This window comes from Actinia tenebrosa, unplaced genomic scaffold (assembly GCF_029948245.1).
Source record: "Actinia tenebrosa isolate PJP-AT-01 unplaced genomic scaffold, QUT_ActTen_1.0 PGA_scaffold10__47_contigs__length_13832649, whole genome shotgun sequence".
NCBI lineage: Eukaryota > Metazoa > Cnidaria > Anthozoa > Actiniaria > Actiniidae > Actinia > Actinia tenebrosa.
The window spans coordinates 2979431-3003291 of record NW_028292570.1 but is presented as its reverse complement, the minus strand read 5'-3'; the positions used below and the strand labels follow the sequence as shown (position 1 = coordinate 3003291).

Below are 23861 nucleotides of genomic sequence, written 5' to 3'. Positions count from 1 at the left end.
AAGCCGTTTACATTACACGCTTTCATGTAACGTCTTGTTACTATGGAAACAGTCTGTGACGAAAACCAACTTTGAACTCTATTCGTTCAAAAAAAAAAAAAATCCTAATATGTCGTTATGGAAACCACATAAGCTCATTTCATTATGATTACAAATTGACGAATGAAGAAAAATTCGATTGTCTATTTACTTCTTTACAATTTACCTTTGTATTACGCTCTAGCAATAGCATTTCTTTGATCCGTAAACTAGCTTTACGATCGCGAAGGTAACTTTTCCTTTTCTCTGGTTTCATAGCTGAACCTTTTCAGTTCACGCTGTTGAATCTTCGGAATATACTTCGTTCTTATTGAAGTTAAATCCTCCTGTAGCCTAAAGGTGTAACGCTTTACATTTATCAAGCTTTTTCTACATTCATTGGAAAGAAACTTTGTCTTTTTGATACAACCATTTCCAAGTCCAACGTTTTTCGTTTCGGCGTACTTAACAGCGAAGACGATTTCTTTATTAGGACTTGTTTTTAAAAAGTAAGCATATCTTTGCATGGTCTCTCTTCTTCGTCGTTCAATCGCTTCTTCTCTGGTTTCCTTGCTGTATTCCAAGTTCTTGATGTGGCAAAATTCAGAAGTCATCTCTAATTCTTTGGTTGATGTCGACTGATATTTGACTCGAAGTTTTTCTGTTATACACTTGAAGCTTTCCTCACTAGGTCTCAGCGTCATAGTGCTTTACAAACCCTCAATTTCTTCCCATATATTTTAATTTATCAACTTTTCTTCAGCTGTTAAAGTCTTCAGGCCACAAATCCAAAATGGAAATTTTCACATTTTTTAGCCTTTAAAAAGCTGACTTTTTTTCAAAAGGAAAGGACGAAGGCTTGAAATCTCCAGACACCACACATTGAGTACGTTTCGATGACAAACGACAAATAAAAAAAACCAACTTTTATAAAAAACATTAATACTTAATACCATTCAACTTTATTCCTAAACTTACAATGAATAATTCGAAGAGAAGGAAATGTAACTTAATATAGACAAATTGTGGATGAAATTATAAATGGTTTTGCTCGCTAGAGCTCTTACAAAAGCAAAAATTATCCCAAAAAATTAAAAAAAAAAAACCAATTAAAAAAGTGAAAATCATTTCTGCTTCTAAATACTCGACATCAGTCTTCAAATGTAACTATTTTCGGGGTATTTTCCCCCAGTGTTGATAAAGTTAACAAATTTACGATGGTTTAGCGTGGTATGTCCTCTTATTTACCACGATATGACGTCAAATGTTGGTCAAAATGTTATGGACTCACGAGGCGTAAGCCGAGTGGGTCCATAACTAATTTTGACCAACGTTTGGCGTCATATCGTGGTAAATAAGAGGACATACCACGCTAAACCATCGTAAATTTGTTTTTTACTACAAAACTCTAGGAAATAGACTGCACGAAATCTTGCATGACGCCATTTGTTGGTATGGCCTCTTATTTACGACGTTTTTTAACCAATCAGCGCGCGAGAAAATTTACAATTGTGGTAAAAACAGCGATAGCCTATGGTGCTTGGACCAAAGCGGAGATCTTAATACTCTAATCCTCCGCCAATCAGAGCTCATTTCCAATTAGAAGTACAGGAAATATTAGCTGAAACAGTACGTGCGTTCGTCAGTCCACACTGATTATTTTTCTATTCATTTCTCATGAATAACGAATGAAATTAGACGACAGGTTATTTCTGCAGATGGTATTATTAGCACTGATTAGCATGTTACCATGGAAACGACACCTTGAACTAACCGATATTGAAATAGGTTATTAAAGGTGCTAAAGACCAGCTTGTCTGGGCCTAAACGATAAGAGTTTTATAATTTCCTAAAATACATCTTAGAATAAGATTGGCAAATACTGATTTATGGATCCGACTTCCCTTAGTTACCGTTACTATGTCCAACAAGCTTAACAAATTACTAAAATATCTCAGAATTTAAAACTCTGATCTCGGAAGATTGTTTAAATTGTTTACTGTCCTGTAAAAATGAAAAAATTGCCTCGTAGTCCTTGTAGTACTCTTTAAAACTGATACTGTGTAGTTGTTTGTGGGACAAGATTTTAATTTCACTGGGAAAACTACTGCAACGGTCATTGGTTCGCTACTGTCTGAGTCGGGACCATGAATTCTGTTTTATTTAATCGTGCAACTAAAATATTTTCGTATGCAAATGAGTTTAACAAGTAGAACAGACATGTTCTTAAATAATGGTAAGTCACGTGATTGATGACGAGATAATAGACCAGTTTCGAATTCCAAATTACCGCTGTGTTCCTTGATTACAGACTCATTTGCACAGGGTTAGCCTCGTATCAGTGTTTAAATATTCACAAATACCAACCGTAAAGTAAAGAATGCACAACTTTAACAATACAAACATTTTGAAACTCGACGGACCTTGACTGCAACACGTGAATATTCTGCACAAACTCGAGGCTAACCCTGTGCAAATGAGTCTGTAATCAAGAAAAACAGCGGTAATTTGGAATTCGAAACGGGTCTATTACGCGGCGTAACTTAAACAAAATCAGGTGTGATTTTTTTGAATGCATTGCTAAATTTGATGTTATCAGTCGTGGACGAATCTTTTGAACTAGCACTAAACTCGGTCTCCACCGATCTCGTTTCGTAATCCGAAGTCTCTAAAGACGGTACCTTAGCAATAGGGGCTGCCTCATCTAGTATGATGACGTTCCCATCCGGGTCATTAGTCAGCCAAGTCCCCTTTTCATTGGGTACCGGCAAGGGACATCCTACCAAATAAGGCATTAGAGAGTCTATATTTGGAATTTTGAATCGAAGTCTTGCTACGGTAGAGGGCTTTGAAAACACTTGGGGTAAACACTTCAATGATAGTTGAATTTCTAGGCCTTTTTGAGTGTATATAGGAATATAACAGAATCCTGTCGAACCATCGCGTGCTTTCTTGCCTGTAATGAGTTCATAGAAAGCGCGCATGCGTAGGAAATTTTTGACGACAATGTGAAATCTTAACAGTTCATTCCCATAATGCACTGGGCAGACAGACCACAAGGGGAGGTCGTGGAACGCTTGGTAGAAATCTTGTGTAGCTGTGATCTGTGGACGGACATCTTTGGGGAGTTCTATTCTGTGGTGAAACTTCCAGGGGTTGGTGGTAAGATTTTTCTGTACGGAGACGGCCGACAAGCGTCCGAAACTTTCGCGAAGAAAAAGTACTACACTCAAAGCTGGGCATTCAACGTTGAACTCATCGTAGTAGGCGCCATTTCCATCCCACTCGAGCAGAGATGACGCAAATTCCTCACTTTCTTCTAAACAAATAAACTGGAAAGTTGGATCGATTCCCTCCAGTAATGGAGAATAAAGATTTTTTAAGAAGCTCACTTCGCCTTTGTTTGCTCGTATTTGAAGTGTGCACTGAAATGGGTCAGGCATTGATTGGTTGGCGTTGAAATCAAAATGGTTTTGCCCTTCGATTTTCATACTCGTGTCGACTTCGGAAAGATTCGGAGAGTCTTCGTTATGAAGTCGGCCATTCATTATCACCATGGCGATATCTAGCTTCAGCTCCTTCGGGCTTTGTGGATGACAACGGAAACAGTTTTCTAAACAGTTGAACCTGAAAGTTTATGTTTAGTACTGTAAGTTATGATAATTATTCTGGACTCGAGTTAATTGGTAGATAAAAAGGAACATTTTACTTAGTGCTTTCAAATTTTTATCCTAAAAAAATTTGAAAATAAGCTAAGTTTAAGACTCGTAAACGAGTTGAAGAAGCATTAGGGAGCAACAGCTTGCTTAATCAAAGAAATCTTTTTTATAATTCAAAAGATCCTCAATATTTTCTTCAAAAGTTTAAGTTCGCTCTTCCATTCACGTGAACTACTTTTTTTAGCTACGTTGACTTCGACGTTTTCAGCAAGTTCTATTGACACGTTTTACTGGTATTTCGACAGATCCATGTCGTAAAATACTTCTAAAAACTAGTACTTTATAACATGCTATTAAAATTAATCAAGTACTAGCTTGTCGCGGATTCACAAGAGAATTACTAATGAATCTAAACTGCTAAGAATAATTCGTAATTAATTAAGAAATATCTCTAATCATTAATGTTATGATAACATTAGATTAAGATGTCAAAATCTTGAATCTTAATTTCAAAGTAAGAATTTGATGCGGAGGTTTTTTACTATAACAATAATTTACAGCGAGTTAGTGTTAGCTTTGAGTTCAAAATATTCAAAACTTTGGAGTTAAAAAATATCTGGAGTTACGACAAAAGAATTCGAGTGAAAAACGAGAATATTTAACGAGGAAAAGCCAGAGAATTTGGGTTTAAAACTTACCATCAAAGAGTTAGATTTATCGGGCCAAATCTGCTTCGTTTCAAAACAACGCCATATCAAAAGCCGGCCAGGAAAACCAATGTCCCTTGTACGGTTTGCTTGTACACACTTTAAATCGTTTGGTCAAAGGATTTAATTTTTCAGCTTCACTAAATTTGCCTAAAATTCGCTCCAATTTAGCTTCGAGTGTAAGATTGAAGGCTTTTGAAGCAGAAGGATGGTTTTACGATACGTGCGTTTGAAAGACGCGAAGCATGTTATTAGAAATTCAGTTGTTCAAAAGAATCGGTTTTGCGAAATAAAAGGGGCTTAAGGAGTATTATGTACTAAGCTTATGGATAATTGTTAATGTTTTAGAATAGACAGCCAATCAGATTATAAGGTTTAATAAGGTAGAATAGCGGTTATTGAAGACGTTGAACCCTGTTTTTGATGAACATGTTTTGCTAAAGAAGAAGCTAAAAACAAGAGGAGAAAGAAAGGAAGGAAGGAAAAAAGAATTGGAGATAAACATGTTTTGCTAAACAAGAACTGCGCTAAAAACAAGAGAAAAAAGAAAAGAAAGAAAGAAAGAAAGAAAGAAAGAAAGAAAGAAAGAAAGAAAGAAAGAAAGAAAGAAAGAAAGAAAGAAAGAAAGAAAGAAAGAAAGAAAGAAAGAAGAAAGGAAGAAAGAAAGAAAGAAAGAAAGAAAGAAGGAAGGAAGGAAAGAAAGAAAGGAAGGAAGAAAGAAAGAAAGAAAGGAAGGTAGAAAGAAAGAAAGAATTGGTGATTTATTCATTCAGTTTGCTTCATTTTTTCAATTTTCCGCAGTAAGTTTTATTTATCTTTAACAATATCTATTTTTTAACAATCGTTACATCGAGGTAATCTTTTGAAAAATAAAGGGAATAATCTTTTATAATATTTTCATCATCTTTATATAATATTTATTTTAATTATTCAATATTTATTTCAATTATCTTATTTTTAACAATCTTTTTACTGAGGTAATTTTCTGACGAATAAAGGTTATTTAGAGGTCAGAAAAAGCTCCTGAGAGGAGAGGGGTTATGTTAGTTAGTGCACTTGCAATACAAATTAGTACTAACGTCATGTAGTTCCCAAATCGCATCAAAAGAAGGTCCAGTATTAGTTGCATTCGGCAACAAAGATATCTTCTTACGTTTACATGTTGCTCCGGGTTTTCGTTTCATTATTTGAAACTGGAATTCCCGCGCTCGACACCGGAAATGGCCATACCAGCAATCGTTAGAGGAGCACGTGACTGTTTTGTAATAACGGGGAAAATAACTTCTCCCCATATCAATCCATTTGCTTTTGATTTGACAGGTCCACGCTCCTGGTCTAGTAGACGAGCTTCGCTTTTCTTGGACTGATTCATTCGCGGATCCATAGCGGCTTTCATCAAGTGCGTCTTCTGGCAGTGGTTCCGGCTGGTCAGCGGTTTTAGCAGCTAAATCCTTAGAATCCATTGCCATGAAGTGGGGATTATAAGCTCGACCCAGTTTCTGGAGTAGAATCTCTCGTTTGATTGGCTCACACTCTTGGCTGATGTCTTTTTGGTTGCGAGGCAACATGAAAGACATCTTTATTGCCATCGCCATTATGAACAGCACCGATATCTGTGGGGGAAAAATCAGCTTAGACATTGAAATATTTACTTTGAGTGTAGAACCTTCCCATTCCCAGGTGATTTCGCTTCTCACTTCTTCTACACTTTGTTCCAAGCTCAACATTTCCTAGTTCTAGGTTTTCGGCTTAATAAACAACAGCTTTAACTCAAAATTAAAGAAAATAAAACCAATCGTTATTAAGAAAAATACATCACGTAACTTTTAGAGAAACAGAATATTTTGTTGGTGAAAAAAAAAAAAAACTATTTCGCTTTGACAAGATATAATAGAAAATACTTGGAAAATACTCTTCGCCGTGAGTGACAAGCATTGCATTGCGCGCCTAGATTCCAAATCACCTGGTCCAGACTATACGTGTCATTACTTTGAACAATTCCTCGCTTTTACTGACTCAGTGAAGAAAAAGACCTATTTTCTTATCTTCTTGTTAGGTCGCCTTTAGACGTTTTTCGTTGTGTTTTCAAGCTTTTTCTTTTCTCATTTCTTGGCAGGTTTTTTACGGTGAAATTTTCAGTTTTTAAGAATTTTTTTCTAACTTAAAACAGGGTTCGTGCCGAGGTAATCACTTAAAATTCAAGGACTATTCAAGGAGTATACGAGGACCCAAAAATGAATTTTCAAGGAGTATGTTCAGCTAACTATGCCAAGGTCTTACACGGTGGTTGCACATGGCCGACTTTCAGATTTCCCGAATTCAAGGAGTTTTCAAGGAGTTTCGCTAAAATCATAAAATTCAAGAGCTTTTCAAGTGCCCTTAAAAACGTGAATTAAATTCAAGGAGTTTTCAAGGAGTTTAAGGAGTAGCACGAACCCTGTTAATTCCAAGAACTGAAATTACACATTTCTCAAACGAGTATATGAAAAAAAGAATTAAGATTAAGGTCAAGATGATCTTATATTCAGTATAACTATAATATAATGCCGTTACTGAGCTCTCACGAGAATCCGTACTCTGGCACTAGAATAGAGCAAAACGTGTGCTGAAAATTATTAAATTTATTTGTGTTTAAATAAGAAAAACTTTAAAATCCTCTTACCTTGAAATGGAAAGAAATTGCACGTTGTCTAAACAGCATTTTGTCTTGTCCGTTTGAGAATGATTCAATCTTCGTCCTTCAAAGGGGCAGGCAAGTAGTTATTCTCTTCAAAAGACCAACTCGTTTTACTTGTGAGTTTGTTGTAGCGAGCTGTGACCTGTCTTAGGTCTGTCTGGCAGTCGTCTACTTGTACGGGTGCGGTTCGTAGGGGAAATGAAATAACACGAAGTCGTGCAAAATAAATGGCTCAAAAATTTTCCAAATACGCATGCGCAATTGAGTACCAATTCAAGATCGTGAAGCTACGTCAACAGATACTATATAAGATTTTTTTCTGAGTCTTTCAATTTGCACCTGCATAAGTTGCTTCATATACAGCTCAATTTGATACAGATACTATTTATGATAGATAACGTGGCAAGTCGTAAAACTTTGTTTTTCCCCTTGTTATCGTACCTTCAAAGCATTGAAGTTGCCCAAAGTTTGTGCTAATTAAGATCACACCTCCTTCACGCTAGTGTTTTTATTTTTATTTTTCCTCATGAATTATTAATGAGATTTAACCCGAGTGGGACCCGCAATGGAACAAATAATGTACCTGCAATAATAACAAGGCATGACTGGTTGCTACAACTGTACTACTTGTAATTTTGTTATTGTCACGACACAAGTTGGCTCAAAATACTCCCATTTGGAGTTCGCCATTGCTAAGTTTTAGCCTCGATTATGTACAAATGCATACACGACTTTCACAACTGGCTGCTGCTAATTTGCATAAACATTAAAAATCAATGTTTTTGGAGTGAAAACCCTTTTAAATCATTGATCTTGTTGATTTAGACAAGGCGTGTGAGTTTCTACTTAAATTAATAAATCCTTTACAAGATGTAAGCATTTGAAGTTTTGAAAATGCACCAAAACGAGGCCACCATGGCTTCCAGTGATAAATACATACAAAACTCTCTATTTTCGTTCTTTCATAACTTCTTTGGTATGCAGTCAAATTCTGAAAAACTTTTCTGGAAATAGTTTTCGTGAAGTATTTTGTCAGATAGCATTAATAGTTTCTGGTAAGAAGGCTTCATTTTCTCTATCTGAAAAAACTGAGTTATGAAAGTCGTCTATGTGTTCTTTTCTTTTATTACGGTCCATTGTATAGAAAGGAATGTATCGTACTACGTACAGTCGCTACATGCAGTCGCTTGTCAGCGCAGAATATTATACTTGTTCTGACTGGGCGATTGGAGAATTTTTTAAATGCTTTTATGTCTTCTGACTAAAATATGGAAAATCATATTTCTTACTCAAAGATCATTCTTCATATTCTAATCTAAAAGGAAACTGCGTCGTCCGGCAGTGAATATATTACAATTTGCAGCGTGCTACTTAGACTCAGATTTCAAGTTTTAGATCTCCGACCAACAACGTTTTTTGAAACAGGTGTATGCGAGTAGAGTTGCTCGTTGGTTCTCTCCATGGCAGGGTTTTACTCCTAAACCGAAGTGTTGAAAAACGATTTTATGTTTTCAAATAAGTAACAAACTGCACCAAACTGTTCAGTATCAGTCCATTCTTGTTCCCAGACCCTACTCATTAGTACGATTTGGCTAATGAGTAGGTTCTGGGTACGAGAATGAGCATCAGTCACATTTTCAGAGGACTGGGAAAGAGCTGGGAATATGCATGGAGCTGAATTTGAAACGGAATAATTTAGCACCAGAATCCAATGCGAGTTGGGTTACCAGACTTTCTTAAGAATAATAATAAGAAGCATGTTTAAGTTAAAAAAAAAGTGTCGTTTTCGAAAAAAATTGTACCGTTTATTTGTCCATAGATATAATCACTACACGCTGAAACCAAAATACCACTGAAATACGCTAAACTACATCTTATTGTAGATTAATTGTCCACCTTAGTTTACCTTATAAGGTATCATCCTCAAAAACAAAGTATAACCGGAAGTTCATTATTTCCGGAAACACGTCATAATCTAGTAGTTAAATTAAGGGCATGAACACTAACAATTATTTGTATTATTTCGTTATATTATTAACATTATTGAACCATTCATTCAAAAATACTGAATGACATTCACTTTTTAAGTTTTCGGGAAATCTAACGTTTAATGTTCCTGGAAAAATACGGCTTTTTATTATTTTCTCTTTACTTCATTGAAGTATAATTTCTTTCCTAGTGGGGCTAATCTTTTATTCAATTTCGACTCGTCTAATTTTTTTAAACCACAGAAGTGAATCAAATTCAATAATAAAACCATCCAATAAAAAACTAAATAAAAATCAAAATTAATCTTAAACCAAGGTCGTATTTATATTCAAAAGAGGTTGAAATTCAAAGACTTTTTAACATTCATTTTCAAGTCGTTCCTACTTTCCCGTGGGCCGCCATTTTGAATCTGGACTTCACTGAAACCATTCATCAAATGCTGAGTAAAGTTCAACAAAATGAGCTTCACTTGAGCTTCACGGGCTGAATATCAACACATTGGAGTTTCTGAACTTTAGATAAATACATAATTAAAACAAATTTTATTTATGAAGGGCGAGAGCTAAATCTGGAGAAAACAAGTTGGCGGAATCTTTTTTTAACCTGTTTTTAATTGTGATAAATATTGTTTGATTAAATCCATGAAAAATAATGGTTATGACACGAGTAAAGCGCCGAAAATATCGACATCTGTGGAAATCTGGTTCATAAAAAACCACTGATATTATTTCGGGGAAAAAAAAAAAAAAAAAAAAAAAAAAAAAACCTCAAAAATTCTAAGAATTTCAACTCCTTGCAATTAATAAATTGAAAATAAAAATGATGGTTATGAGGGGGAGGGGTGGGGTCAATTAGTGCACATGCAATAAAGAGCAGTATCAACTTCGTGGAGTTCCCAGAACTCTTCAAAACTAGGAACTCCAGAGCTCGAAATGACCTTTCTACATGCTCCGGATTTTCGTTTCAGAATCTGAAACTGGAAGAACTTCGCTCTACACCGGAAGTGGCCAAACCAACAATCATTAGAGGAGCACTTGACTGTTTTGTAATAACGGGGAAAATAATTTCTCCCCATATCAATCCATTTGCTTGTGGTTTGACAGGTCCACGCTGCTGGTTTAGTAGCTGAGCTTCGCTTTTCTCGTATTGATTCATTCGCGGATCCATAGCGGCTTTCATGAAGTGCGTCTTCTGGCAGTGATTCCAGCTGGTCAGCGGTTTTAGTAGTTAAATCTACGAAATCCATTGCCATGAAGTGGTGATTATAAGCTCGGCCCAGTTTCTGGAGTAGGAGCTCTCGCTTGGCTGGCTGGCACTGCTCGTTGATGCCATTTTGGTTGCTAGGCAACAAGAAAACTGTTTTCCCCAAGGACATATTTATTGCCATCAGTGTTATAAATAGCACTAAAAGGATCTGAAAGAAAAAAAATAGAATAAAATTAGGGACTAGGCTTTCTAAAAACTGCACCCGAAATGAACTATACTTTGGGTATAGTGCATTCCTTCCCATTTCAGACGTGTCATTCCCTTGAGAATAATTCTTTTGTTTACCGGAACCAATGATTGAGATGATACACTATTGTGGATGCAAAGTAAACAAAGAAATCGATTCCCAAAGGTTAACAAACATCAGGAGTTCTATACTATTAGCTAGACTGAACTACCTTTTAAAAGTAAGAATTCTTCCTTTATAAGGCTGTCTCTTATTTCACCACGTAAATATTTGTATTTCCAAGATTTCGACCTTCAAACTTTCAGTTCTATCGAAACCCAGAAACAACCTCTCATCTGATAAAAGTCAAAGCACAGTTAACTCACAGATCGATACCCTGAAGAGCCTCTGGGCTGATCTTTGAGTCAGGGCATGGCTAACTCACAGATCGAATTGGGATTTAGCATTTTCGTTTTACGGAGGAAGGAAAAAAAAACCCGAATCGAGAGAGGCCTAACAAACTTTACTTGCCTATGATACTGATTTTGTTACGGCGTTTTGGAACCAGAAATATTTAAAATCGTAATTTTCAAGTAAGAGTGATTGTGTTGCGTCGATGCTTAGTTAGTCACCACTCAACATTAACCTCTTCTCTTGGCACCCGATAAGATGGCAGCAGATAGTTTTTTTCCTGTATCTACTTAATCTCCAAAAGACATCTTGAATCATTCAGTACAGATATAAAAACTAGAAACTATACTTTAATGTACACAGCAGGAATGATTAACACTTAAACGGTGGCATCTTTGGCGCCAAAAAAATCGCATCATATTTGATAACACGCGCGTGTTTGTGATTGGTCAAATATTTGTCATTTTTGACGTTTGTATTTGATGTGTCGTGTCAATCATGTCAAAAAAAGACAATGAAAAGGGTTCACTTGAGGAGTTTCAATACAATATGCAATACATCCTGCAACACCAAGAAACCTGACCAAGAATACAATACATCCTGCAACACCAAGAAACCTGACCAAGAATACAATACATCCTGCAACACCAAGAAACCTGACCAAGAATACAATACATCCTGCAACACCAAGAAACCTGACCAAGAGTACAATACATTCTGCAACACCAAGAAACCTGACCAAGAATACAATACATCCTGCAACAACAAGAAACCTGACCAAGAATACAATACATCCTGCAACAACAAGAAACCTGACCAAGACCAAGAGAACAATACATCCTGCTACATAAAGAAACTTCACCAAGAACAAAAATAACAAAATTCAATAATATTCTCACTAGAATAACCGACATATGGATTAAACTTGGAAAACACTAAGAATAAGTGACTAATCCTAGAAGAACAACGAAGATAAAAATAAAATAGGATCTGAAATGATCGAAATGTTATACTCACTGAGCAGTTTGATCCCATTTTTTGCGTTGCTTCAAGGATCAAGACGTATAGATAGCGAGTTTTTCGTGAAGCAGTGCGTAGTAGCTGAAGAAGTTATTAACTTGGGAGATAGCAATGCAGCAATGATGTCGACCTTAACAGTTATTAGAGTTTCGCTTAAAATCGACAAAACTCCCGTCAATCAAAGACTTTCAACAACTCCTCTTCATGACAAGGCTGACTTGACTCATCACCTTATTAACAAATTATGGTTCAAGTTCAAGTTGATACCGAGCTAGATTAGAGTAATTGAGTAATTTACCTGTCAAATATGGCGATTTCTTAAAAATGTGCGGAAGCTTTCTTTTTTTTTGAAAGATCGTATCGAATATGTTTTTTAAAACTAGCGTCGAGTGCGTCTATCAAAAATACGTATTTGGGCTTCCTGTGCGTAGTAATGATCGTGAAGGATCATGGGCATTAAGATTTTCCCGCCAAAATTTCAGAGTTTCATGGCGGGCGCGCGTGGCCAACAGCAAGTTCTCGAGGTTTCTTATAGTTTATCAAATAATATTTGTCCTAAGAAGCATATGTTAAATTATATATTGGATGTTAGCTCTAATCTAATCCAGCTTATCTGAAGGGAAAAAAAAAAAAAAAAAAAGCCAATCAAAATCGACTTTTTTTCAAAACTGAGATTTCATTTTTCGTCTTGAAAACACGGATTCCAGGCCACCAAATGAAAAGAATAACGTTACTAATAAGTACTTGATAAAAGTGACACAATAATTAATTACTTTTATATTGTTAATGCTATGACGGGCATGTTTTTATTTTTCGTTGATCAATTTCAATACCTCAGTTTTGCAGTGACGTCATTTCTACGTCACTATTTCAAATCATCTGAATGAAACTTAAGCAAATGAAACTTTTTAAAAAAGTTTTAGAGATGTTTGGGATTCCTGTGGAGATGGACTAGGAGTTGAGGTTACACACTACAAACTAATTCTTCTGTTCATAACTACATTTCTTTATTTGAAGCACTCGTTTCCAAGAGAATTGTTCTCCAGCTGAGCTTATTTATAAATAGAATGATGAATGATGAAAGCAGAACAGAGGGAACATTGGGTATTCGCGGGGGAGTGTTACAATCAACACTTCACAAATGACGCAAAAGAGAGGGGTTGTTTGTTGGACGCGACTTGGAATGCACGTAAAACAAGGTTATTTCAAGTCTAAAATAAAGAAAAATACACTATTAATGAGAAAAACAAGATGAACTAGCGATTATGTTTTATCTGTACTATTTTAATACGAAGAGATGGTTTGTTTGTTGGAAACGAACTTGGGACCCACGTATCCAAGGTCATTTAGAAGTAAGCTTAAAGATGGAAATCAATAAATATATTACATAAATGGGAAAGACGAGAACTAGCGCTTTTGTCTTATTTGTATTTACGAAGAAACAGAAAATTTCCGTTAGCATCCAACACAATTGAAATTCGCAAAGAAAAAGAATATATGAAAGTATATAATATATTTTTAAAAAATTACAGCAAGAAAATCTAAGGCCTAGAGCAAACGTCGAACTTTCCATGCACCGAACTTAATTACATCAAGGAATGCCGCCTCATTATCACCTGATATCCATTGTTTTTAATGAGTTCGGTGCATAGAAAGTTCGACGTTTGCCCTAGGCCTAAGCTAGTTACGTAAAATTTAAAAATATCATAATGTAAATGTTATTCTAATCAGCCTTCCGAAAAAAAAAAAAATGGTAAGAACATTTAAAAAGTAAGTTGATCGTTATGAGGGAATTGTCAGTCTTGCTAAACAATGCTTAAAAAATTACACGTTCGTTTAAATAGAATAAAAAAGCTATAAAAAAAGACGGTTTTATTTTGTGTTATCTATTAATAATTATTGCAATTTAGAAATCATTTCTTATCTATTGCCAAATTGGTTTTCACAATACTGATAAATATAAAAAATACTTTACCTTAAATGAGCAATGACAAGCCGTTCCCCATGCCATCTTAACGTTTAACTCAAATAAGACAAGCTAGGAAATTTCGCGCCTTTTTATAGTCTTGCACGCGCGCGTCATCTTTTCTGAAGAGCTGTGCTCTGATTGGCTGATAATCGCCTCATTTCCCTTCGTGATTTTGGTGCTAAGATTGCCCTATTTCATAATGACATCCCTTCAAAACAAACTATTGTTTTAATGCTAGGGATCACGGTCGCTGGAGGGGGGTGGAATGACAACAACACATCTTAAATCACAATGGAATTTGGTTAATGAGCTGGTGAAGGCAAGAACAACTAAATATTACGCTAAATTTCTCGAAAGAAGAGAATTAAGCTTAAATTTGGCTTAAATTTCTATCATTTTAGCCGATGAAAACAATCTGTGACGTCTTTATGAAAAAGGGCAATTAACTGTGTTTTCTCACAACGAGCTCTCGAGCCTCAAGCAAAAAAGACACTAAAATAACCTGGATAAAAGTACTTCTTTAAAAATAGAGCAGTAAACTTGAAGAAAATAAAGAAAATCTGGGAAACGTTTTTTCACTAATTGTCACAGCTTTCACAGTACTTTTGTTCTATTCAAGTTAAGGCTATTATAATAATAGATATAAAAAATATGTCCACAATAACAAAACAATATATCAAGTTTTTTTTAATTAGGAGGTAGGCCTAAATTTTGTTGCAGGAAATAAAATAATAGTATTGTCAAACTTTTCAACTAATTTCCTATGATGTGAGAGTAGACTACGACGATTTTATAACATTGGCAACAGCATTCTTTATGGAATAAACGATATAAAGAAAAAAAGGTTTCTATTGCCTAATAATTCATCTTCGTTAATGGAATATCTAGTGCATAGTTCAAATAACACTGCTTTGATACTGAAGATAATTGAACGTCAGCAATAGATTTGAAAACTTACATACATGATTACACAGAAAATTGAGTTTCAAACTTTGCCTGAAGGTTAATTTAACATAGAAAAAATTCAAACACGTATATAGAGATTATCAATTTTTTTAAACTGGTTTTTATTCACGGCTTTATCGCAATAACATTAACTCTAAAAGTGTAAAAAAAATGTCAGCAAGCTTGGTTTTACGTTCATCTATCATCATCTACTTCTATCATATTGATCAGGGGAAAAAAATGAGGGTGTTCTTCGTTTTTAAATTAGTTTTTCCCTGTTGGATATCGTGTTGTTCTCTTATTGCTTTTCTCTTGAGGCTCTCGTGCGAAGGAGACTTTGGAAAGTTAGTTTTTATCGATAGCTTGTTTTAAGGTCCCCAATTTTTTATCAATTGTATATGAGAATATATATAGACTATATATTTGTACTGCGGTTATAACGTTTTTAATTGAGCTGATCTGCATATATCAAGGAATTTATGCAACCGCTAATTATAAGACTTAAATTTTATTGATTTTGAAATTTTGATTTTGGTCTACTTTAAGTTGACTGGTGCTTTTAGCTTAGTTAGGTTTAAGTGTCTTAAAAACGTTAAATTGTCGTAATCATAATGAAGAGAAAAATAAACTACGCCCGAATAAGTATGGGAAGAAGTAACACAATCTTCTGTCACACGTTCTTCTGTCACACTTATCGTAATCATTTGACTAAACTTTTCTACCGAAACAATTAAAGAAACAGACTCGAAGAAAAGAAAAAAAGAATTAAGTTGATAAATGGATGGATGGATGGATGGATGGATGGGATGGGATGGATGGATGGATAGATGGATGGATGAGTTGATGGATGGGATGGATGGTCGACAAATCTTTACTACGCATGACCAAACACGACACCCTACTGCGCATGACAAAACACGACAACGGAATCAAACTGCGCATGTAAACGCTGAAAAGCGCGCGCTGTAAATTAGAGAAAGCAAAAAAAAATTTTTTTTCCGGGTGACGAAGGCGTTTCAAAGGTCAGCAATGTTTAAGAAGCATACTCAGTTGACTCCGTGTTTGATTCAGACATAACAATTCTCATTCATCGGTTCCATTGTCAAACTTAAAGCGTTCAGACGAGCCTGCAAAATACAAATTTGGATCCTTGGTACCTTGCAGCCTCGATTACTTGCTTTTCGTTTGACTGAGAAGAAAAAAGAAAAAATTTGAATTAAGTTGGTGAAAGAAAGACAGAAAGAAAGAAAGACAGAAAGAAAGAAAGACAGAAAGAAAGAAAGACAGAAAGAAAGAAAGAAAGAAAGAAAGAAAGAAAGAAAGAAAGAAAGAAAGAAAGAAAGAAAGAAAGAAAGAAAGAAAGAAAGAAAGAAAAATGAACGAAGGAGGAAAGAAAGAAAAAAAGAAAGAACGAAAGAAAGAAAGAAAGAAAGAAAGAAAGAAAGAAAGAAAGAAAGGAAGAAAGAAAGAAAGAAAGAAAGAAAGAGAAACCTTTAAGCCTCAATCAGTTTCTATCAAACGCCTTATTGCAAACGCTTGTACGACAAATCCATTTAAAATTCCAAAACAAGCCTGAAAATTATATAAACACATAACAGATGGCGATCAATCATGTTTTATAAGCGATAGTGATTTTAACCTGTGAAGAAAGTACAGCATTGACTTGATCACGCTGTTGGACACAGTCTGCTTCCTTTAAAAAACATGCTAGAAAATCACCAGATAATCTTTCGATCGGCGAAACGATTTTCAAACTAGTTTATTTTACCCTGTTGAATGTGTAGAGCTCGAGGCGTTTTTTTTTTTTTGATACAACACTCTGTAAAATATACTTCCTAGACATCTGTTATAATCATCATTGTACAAGAACAGTTATCGTCTATTTAGACCGCTTATTTAGACCCATAAGTACCTAGGTTTATCGCCAAAACATTCTGAAATAACCATAAAAAGACATTCGGCATCGCTGACTATTCGAGCCGGAAAGATATATTCTCGAAATGAGTTTAGTAAATGACAATATATTAGTCATAACGCTTATTAGATCTTAACCTTGATCTGAATTTCAGCTATTCTTGGAAGATATTTGTCATAGTAAAAAAGAAAATAAACATTGTTACAAATTTGTTTAGGGTTTTCTTATGGTTTTGAGTAAGAAACAGAACCAAAAATGAAAAAGTAAAAACCGCTGATAAAGAAAACGTTAAGAGGAATGAAATGCTTGGAAATACAAAAAAGCGAAAAGAAGATTTAAAACATGCTTTTAAAAATCAGTAAAAACGAAAAAAAGGTTTACGGAATTCGAGTTTCAATTAAACTAACCTACATAGCTGATATGAAAGTGAAAGTTTTAGCATAGAGCAAAAAGTATTTTAAAAAATCAAGATTTTCTTACCTTGAAAGGGGAAAAAACCGCTTGTTGTTTAAACACCATTTTGTCTTGTCCGTTTGAGAATGAGTAAATCTTTTTGTCGTCTTTCAAAGGGGCAGGAAAGTGTAGGATTTCTCTTCAAAAGTCCAACTCCTTTTAGTGCCGAGTAAGTTGTAGTGAACTGTGGCTTGTCAGAGCTGTTATCTTTGGTCTGACTGGGCGTCTACTTGAGAGCTAGGGCGCGGTTCCTTCGACAGATAACCTGGTTTTCTACAGTCAATATCGCTAGGCTCACAAAAGATTATATAGCGGTAGCGGGGATGATATGACAAGGACAAGTGAGCCAGATTGGTGCCTCTTATTTTACTTCTGGGATCAGAGTATACGTATACAGCGTAGGAGCAATGGATGTCCTCAATAGTGTAGTAATTATGATTTCCGATTGACACCCAAAGTATTTACTATAAGTATGAACCTCATTCTTCCCCATGTGGGATCATATCCTGACTGCCATCCACACTTGCTGAAATGCAGGAAATTGACGAAACAGGAAGCATTTTGATTGGCTAAGCACCTTCAATATCATTAAGGTAAGAGCCAATCAAATGCGACAGATGGCTCGTTAATAGGCTCGCCTTGATAAAAACTTCGTCTTTTGTTCTAGCACACAACTGATGTAGTCGATAATGATATTTTAAAAACTTTCGAAATGAAGTTTTCATTTTAAACTGATTCGAAATTTCAGACTCCAAGTATTTAAGTTATCTCTAATTGAATTAATTTTCAGACCGAAAGCACAGAAGGCAGAGCATCAAAAAACCCGCGAAGTGCTGCAAACTTGTCGGCTTATAAGAACCACCTTCAAAGTCCGGGAGGATGTATTTCGAAGACTGTGTTTAGAAAAATAAATTATGTCCAACCTTTTGTGTGTCCATCGTCGCAATATCCTTCGTAGTTCAAACAATCTGGAGGAAAAAACAAAAAAACATTTCAATAAGAAAGGAATTCAGGAATTCAGTAATTTTTCAAAGTAACCCTTAAGGAATCATAAATATTATTTATTTTCCTTCATGTTATCTTATCTATAACCCCGATTTATTTATATATTCGATCTCTTCGATAATCTAAGATATTTTTTCTAGAAATAAGACTAAGTTGGAAACATTATGGAGACGTAATTAATGTGGGAGATTTAAGCTTTCCATAAAGAATGTAAAGCTATTTTGATTCAAACTAAAATAACTTGCAATAACAGGATCACCGATTTAGGAACATCAGCTGGCTCAAGGCTTCAAAATGCCTGCGAGCTACGAATTGCTAAGATTATTTTATTGATACAGAAATCATTCTTATAATCATTCTTCATTTTGATATGGTTTATATTCGTTAAATTTACTCGAAATTTTTTTAATAAGTTGGTGAGCTACGTATGAAACTCCATTTTCAGCCCTTGTTACAGATATGGATTCTCAAAACGTATTAGCTATTTTGGAATTGTATGACAAATTGACAAAGTTACGAAACTAAGGCTTTTCCAGTTTGTTTTTCGTGGCCTAATTCTTAGAGAGAATGCGTTGTCCCAAGTACAACTGACAGAAACATGAAAGAAAAACCAAAAAAAAAAAAAGAAGCCGAAATTAAAAAAAATTAAGATAAAAATTATCGCCGATAAAAGATTAAAAAAAGGGAAAGTGAAATAAGGTTATCAAAGGCGGGAAATCGAACTTCAAACGACAAGGAAGTACTTTAATCTGTCGGTAATACGGTAAAATCTGGAATCCATGAATGAAGTATGAACTGTTCACACTTGAACTATGTTTTCTTTATCGATTGAGAATCTTGTAGGCGTAACGAGTATGTTATGACATTCAAAACACCACGAACTCTTTTATTTAGGAAAACATTAAGTAAAACAAGACGATTTACAACGTAATTGAGTCGAAAAGTATTGGTATCACAGTCATAATCCGTGCAAGAGTTGTCGTTTTGGATTGATGGTAGTTGGTGAGTTGTTAGTAAAGTGCAGCTGAGAGCCATGCGGGATATCAGGCCTCGTAGCATATTAAAAGGTAATTAAATGGGAACCTATATCTAAGAAATGGTTTGATTAATCGAAGGAATGAATTGAGCTGTCGTTCCACGCTCAGTATGTGATTGTCATTACTTACGATTTATATGTTGTGTTTTTTTCCAGTTCGTTTTGTCGTTTGGGATTCTTTTCTTTTTATCTTTGTCTATTTGTTTATTTCTCTCTTTGTTTCCTCTATCTATTCACTTATCAATTTATCCGTCCATCTATCGAATCATCTTCTTTCTTCCTTTTTTTCTTCATCCATTTATCCATCCGTCCATCTGATCATCCAAACATCCTTTTTTTTCCCTTCCGTTTTCATCCATCCATCCACCCATCTTATCCCATCCATCCATCCATCCATCCACCCACCCATCGATCCAACCAACCCTCCCTCCCTCCCATCCATCCCTCCTTCCATCCATTCATCCATCCCTCCTTTTATCCATCCATCCCTCCTTTTATCCATCCATCCCTCCTTTTATCCATCCATCCATCCCTCCTCTCTCTTTCCCTAGTTTATCTTTCAATTGTCTTTCTGTTTTAAAAAATTAATCAAATATTTTACACCAGCGTCATAAATACTTACACAGGAAGATACTGATGTTATTAAACAGTTTACAAATGATATATCTTTTTAGAAGAAGCTTGTCTTCTAAGGAAGCGACACCCCCACACAAACATCCCACAGTTACAACAACTGACCTCGTCTAATCTCCCCGGAAAAACAGTACCAATGAAATGGAAAAATCGCTGTAATATTCCAGAGAATAGTGTTAAAATTATCCTGAAAATATCAATATTAATTTTATCAAAATTTGTATAAAAAGTGTGAGAAAAAGTTACCTCTTTTGCTGCCTTAAAAATTAACTAATTTTTCTCGTAGACATATCAGAAATACTAGTAATAATAATAATAGTAATAATTATATATATATATATATATACAGCCATTTGCAAAAATTATGGCCGCTTCCATATATATGTACAAGTATATCAAAAGCATATCAAAAATTATGGGATATCATCCCTGATATTTTTTTCGAGTTGTCTATCACTAAGGCTTTGTGAAAAAATATAAAGAAAGATATCTCGCCGTGTCTGATATACTTTTGATATACCTGTATGTATATTTTTCTCTTATTCTCTCCATATCAGAAATAGTAGATTTCAAACTGTTTGATGAATTGCACGATTTTGGCGCACAAATGATGACAGCGATATCGTATTTTGGCTTCCTGAAAACCCGAGCAATAGGAATAATAAAGTTGATACATGCAAGTGTTATGCATAGAATATGAAATGTAGTGGTAGTGTGTGAGCGAGTGTGCTAAATTGAGAAGAGTACATATATTCTGAATTATTAGGATAAGAGTGATTTTTTAATATCAACCATAAGTGTAAAGATTTAAGATTATTTAGGGATATGAGAGAAAAATAAGTGTTTTAAAACGATTTTTTTGTAAGGTTTCAAAGAAGACATAACATTGACGTTTTGAGATTACTTCCAGAGACAATAAATTGAGCAAGATGGAACTTCTTAAATTGAGATCAATGCAAAAAATATTAAGAAAACACGTTGATAAAAAACACTTAAAATCTTGGAGATGATGGTTCTTTGAAGCATACCGAAAATTATTTCCAGAGAGGTTAATCCCTTAACGAGATTAAACTTGTTAATCTAAATGACACACTTTTCCTTAAAATACACTTTTTGATATCAAATAACACCATTTTTAAAAAGGTTTTGGAATAGAATAACAATAGTTTAAAAATCAATAGTTAAATCAAGTCAAATTAAAAGGCAAGGCAAGGCAAGGCAAGGCAAGGCAAGGCAAGGCAAGGCAAGGCAAGGCAAGGCAAGGCAAGGCACGAGTTAAATCCCAAAAACAACGACACGCATAAAAAAAAGGAAAGAAAAACAAACAAACAAACAAGACATGCTTTTAAAAACAGTTCAAGGATTGATTGCAAAGAATTAGCCACACCTGTGTGTTTTCTCCCCCGCAATTAATTAATAGCATTTTGCATGGAACTCAATTCAGTTTACTCAATAATGAAATTCCGATTAACGTCTGCAGCATTTGTTATTATTCAATGAAAGCGGGTGTTACACATTGGAGGGTTTTAGATTTACGTTCACGGCAAACGTGAAACGTCAGTTGACCAGTAAAAAATTATTTTAAATTACTGAAAAAGAATCGCAAAAAAGTCCAAGTAGTAGAAAAACAAGAGTATTTGCGCTTGGTGAGAAGGTTTGTAAAAGGTAAAGTAAAATACAGGAAAACTATGAAAACGTGCTCACGTTTGCCGTTTGCGGGAGGAAAAAAAGTCAATCTAAAACTTTATTAACGAGAAAAAATCCTCAAGAATCTATAAACAACTGGTCATTTGAATTATCTTCGTGGTTGGGGTTGAAGATAATGGCGACCTTACCACACAAGTGGAAAAGCACGTGTGAGTACAGCAGTTTTCGTGTGAGTGGAAAACGATACGTGTAGTTTGTAGTCGTATACGGTTGCCTTGCCGCATCTTACCGTAACCGTAGCTACACGTTGTGATTGGATGAATAACTGAAATATAATGGCGTCGACCATGAGCATATTGTAAGCCAGCATTGACGAACGTTTCCCACACATACGAAAAATTTTTTTGGGGGGAAGTCATTTAATTCATCAATTTCACAAAGGTTATCATGGTTTCTGCGATTCTGATGACTATGGTAATTGGCATACATATCTTAACCGTCTAGCTGGCGCCACAAGCAAACGCATACATCTTTTTTTACGACATATAGATAAATAGACATATACGGATTTTCTTTAGTCAGTGGTTCTGTTGGTATTGGAGCACGCATGATGTTGGTACAGAGTCAGAGTCCGGTACAGTTGGTCTTTGATTTAGGAACTTTCATGGAGTACCAGCACAAACCCCAACTTGATCTGGGTTCACCTCGTATCCCCAGACCGGGACGTAGGATTTAAATCGTAGGTGAATTGGGGAGGGGGGGAAGGGAAGTTGAATCCAGAAAAAAAAAAAAAATTACGTTCTCAGAGTTACTATAACCTACATTTTGTAGAATAAAAAGTGGTTCAAAAACGCCTAGCGTATCTTATTTCTCAATTGACATGGTTTTCTTTGTTATTCACAAGGCTTTATTTTTGCGGCCCTCGGGATGTATATGGCTTATTGCCTCCGTTCTCGGTAATTAACTCTTACTCTTCTTAACCTGCCCCAGACGAATACATCTTTTGGTGTCGACACCCTTTTTAGAGCGAGCGTACAGTGCACTCTCCTGCATTCTCAATTCAAACGACTTTTTTTTTTTTTGGTTCCTTCCATTTGATCCGTTGTAATCTTCGAAGAGAATAGTTTTCTCCGAGCGTCCTGGTTTTTTTTCAAAAAGAAATAACACTTCTAGCTCCGATGTTTAATTTAGTGGACAAAAAAGCGCATTGGAAATCCCGCCACTGTTCGAGTCTCCATTATTCATTATCATATCATTAGTTGGTCAAATCAATGTGGAAGTAATATACACGGTTAGAAATTACGGCTTCTATCCCGCATTGCTGTCAGTGAGAACTTGGCAGTCTAAAAGCATTTCGACAAGGTTGGACGACATTTACGACAGGCAGTCAATCATTACACAGTTCAGTTTCCAGCACAGCCCGAATGTATCGACAGCTCACCAACGACAAGAAAATTGCTCCGAAAAGGAATTTGCGTGGAATAAGGAAGTACAACTCAGTTGGACAAGGCTGGACAACTTTTACGACAGTGACACATTTACGCAGACTTCCTTAAACAATTCGACGTCTCGACGGCTTACCGACGAAAAGAAATTACTCCGAAAAGCTATAAGCGTGGGATAAGGAAGTCGTTATTTCGAGTGGGCGGGATGAAATTGCCAGAAAGCAACGCACGAGGTCATTAAGTACTTCTTCAATTACTTTGACTGAAAATTGGCGAACATATGGCCAAGAGGCAATTTCATAGATCGTGGAAAATCCCATTACTTTTGGGTGTATTTCAAGGGTTTTTTAAACCATGAGGAAATTTTTTAAACTCACTACTTGATGTACATTATAGAGTGCTTTTAGATATACTCAGTTATTTTATATTTTAAATGAAAGTCGAGAGAAAAAGTAGGTGCCTGTTCAATTAATGAAGTTACTTCTATTTAAAAGTTGAGTGATAAGATGAGTAAAAGGAAATCGCTTCTTAGAGGAGGTCACTTATTTAAGAGTCAAAGTCATTCAAGGATAGTTGGTTAAAAGCCTTTTCTAAGAGATTTGGTCGCTTCAAAGAGGTGGTCGGAAGGCTAAGCTAAGGAAGGTGGTCGCTCCGATACTAGTGGTGAAAAGACTTATTTTAAAAAGGTGGTCGCTTCAAAGAGGTGGTCGAAAGGCTGATCAAAAATTTCAGGCCAGAGCTTAATATAAAATTTTAGCTTCGTTGTTTGTTGTGCACATTTCAGACCATGCGATGCCACTCTTAACAGAGGTGGTCGCTTCACACAGGTGCCCGTTGTATGCAACACTTCTTAGATTTCCATATCATAAATAATAAATTTCAATACATAATTTTTTCTTT

The 23861-nt window shown here is 35.4% G+C and overlaps 3 protein-coding genes across 4 annotated transcripts; all 3 read right to left on the bottom strand.

Annotated features, from left to right (window-relative positions):
• Positions 1–1841: 1841 nt before the first annotated feature.
• Positions 1842–4569, bottom strand: LOC116295862 (protein FAM124A-like). The gene is made up of 2 exons (XM_031703819.2): positions 4376–4569; positions 1842–3645 (listed from the first exon to the last, which is right to left on the bottom strand). Exon 2 carries the CDS (start codon positions 3573–3575, stop codon positions 2562–2564), a length of 1014 nt encoding a protein of 337 aa, XP_031559679.1. The 5' UTR covers positions 3576–3645; positions 4376–4569; the 3' UTR covers positions 1842–2561.
• A 597-nt stretch (positions 4570–5166) lies between these two features.
• LOC116295860 (protein trunk-like) lies at positions 5167–7245 on the bottom strand. Its single transcript, XM_031703817.2, has 2 exons — positions 7047–7245; positions 5167–5997 (listed from the first exon to the last, which is right to left on the bottom strand). The coding sequence occupies exons 1-2, from the start codon at positions 7083–7085 to the stop codon at positions 5428–5430; spliced, it is 609 nt and encodes a 202-aa protein (XP_031559677.1). The 5' UTR covers positions 7086–7245; the 3' UTR covers positions 5167–5427.
• Positions 7246–8850: 1605 nt separating this feature from the next.
• Positions 8851–18157, bottom strand: LOC116295850 (uncharacterized). 2 transcript variants are annotated; one of them, XM_031703806.2, is made up of 2 exons: positions 17223–18157; positions 8851–10464 (listed from the first exon to the last, which is right to left on the bottom strand). In XM_031703806.2, the coding sequence occupies exons 1-2, from the start codon at positions 17259–17261 to the stop codon at positions 9898–9900; spliced, it is 606 nt and encodes a 201-aa protein (XP_031559666.1). In that variant the 5' UTR covers positions 17262–18157; the 3' UTR covers positions 8851–9897. The 2 variants fall into 2 exon arrangements, with proteins under 2 accessions (XP_031559666.1, XP_031559668.1); XM_031703808.2 differs by lacking the exon at positions 17223–18157 and adding an exon at positions 11911–12035.
• Between the last annotated feature and the right edge of the window lie 5704 nt (positions 18158–23861).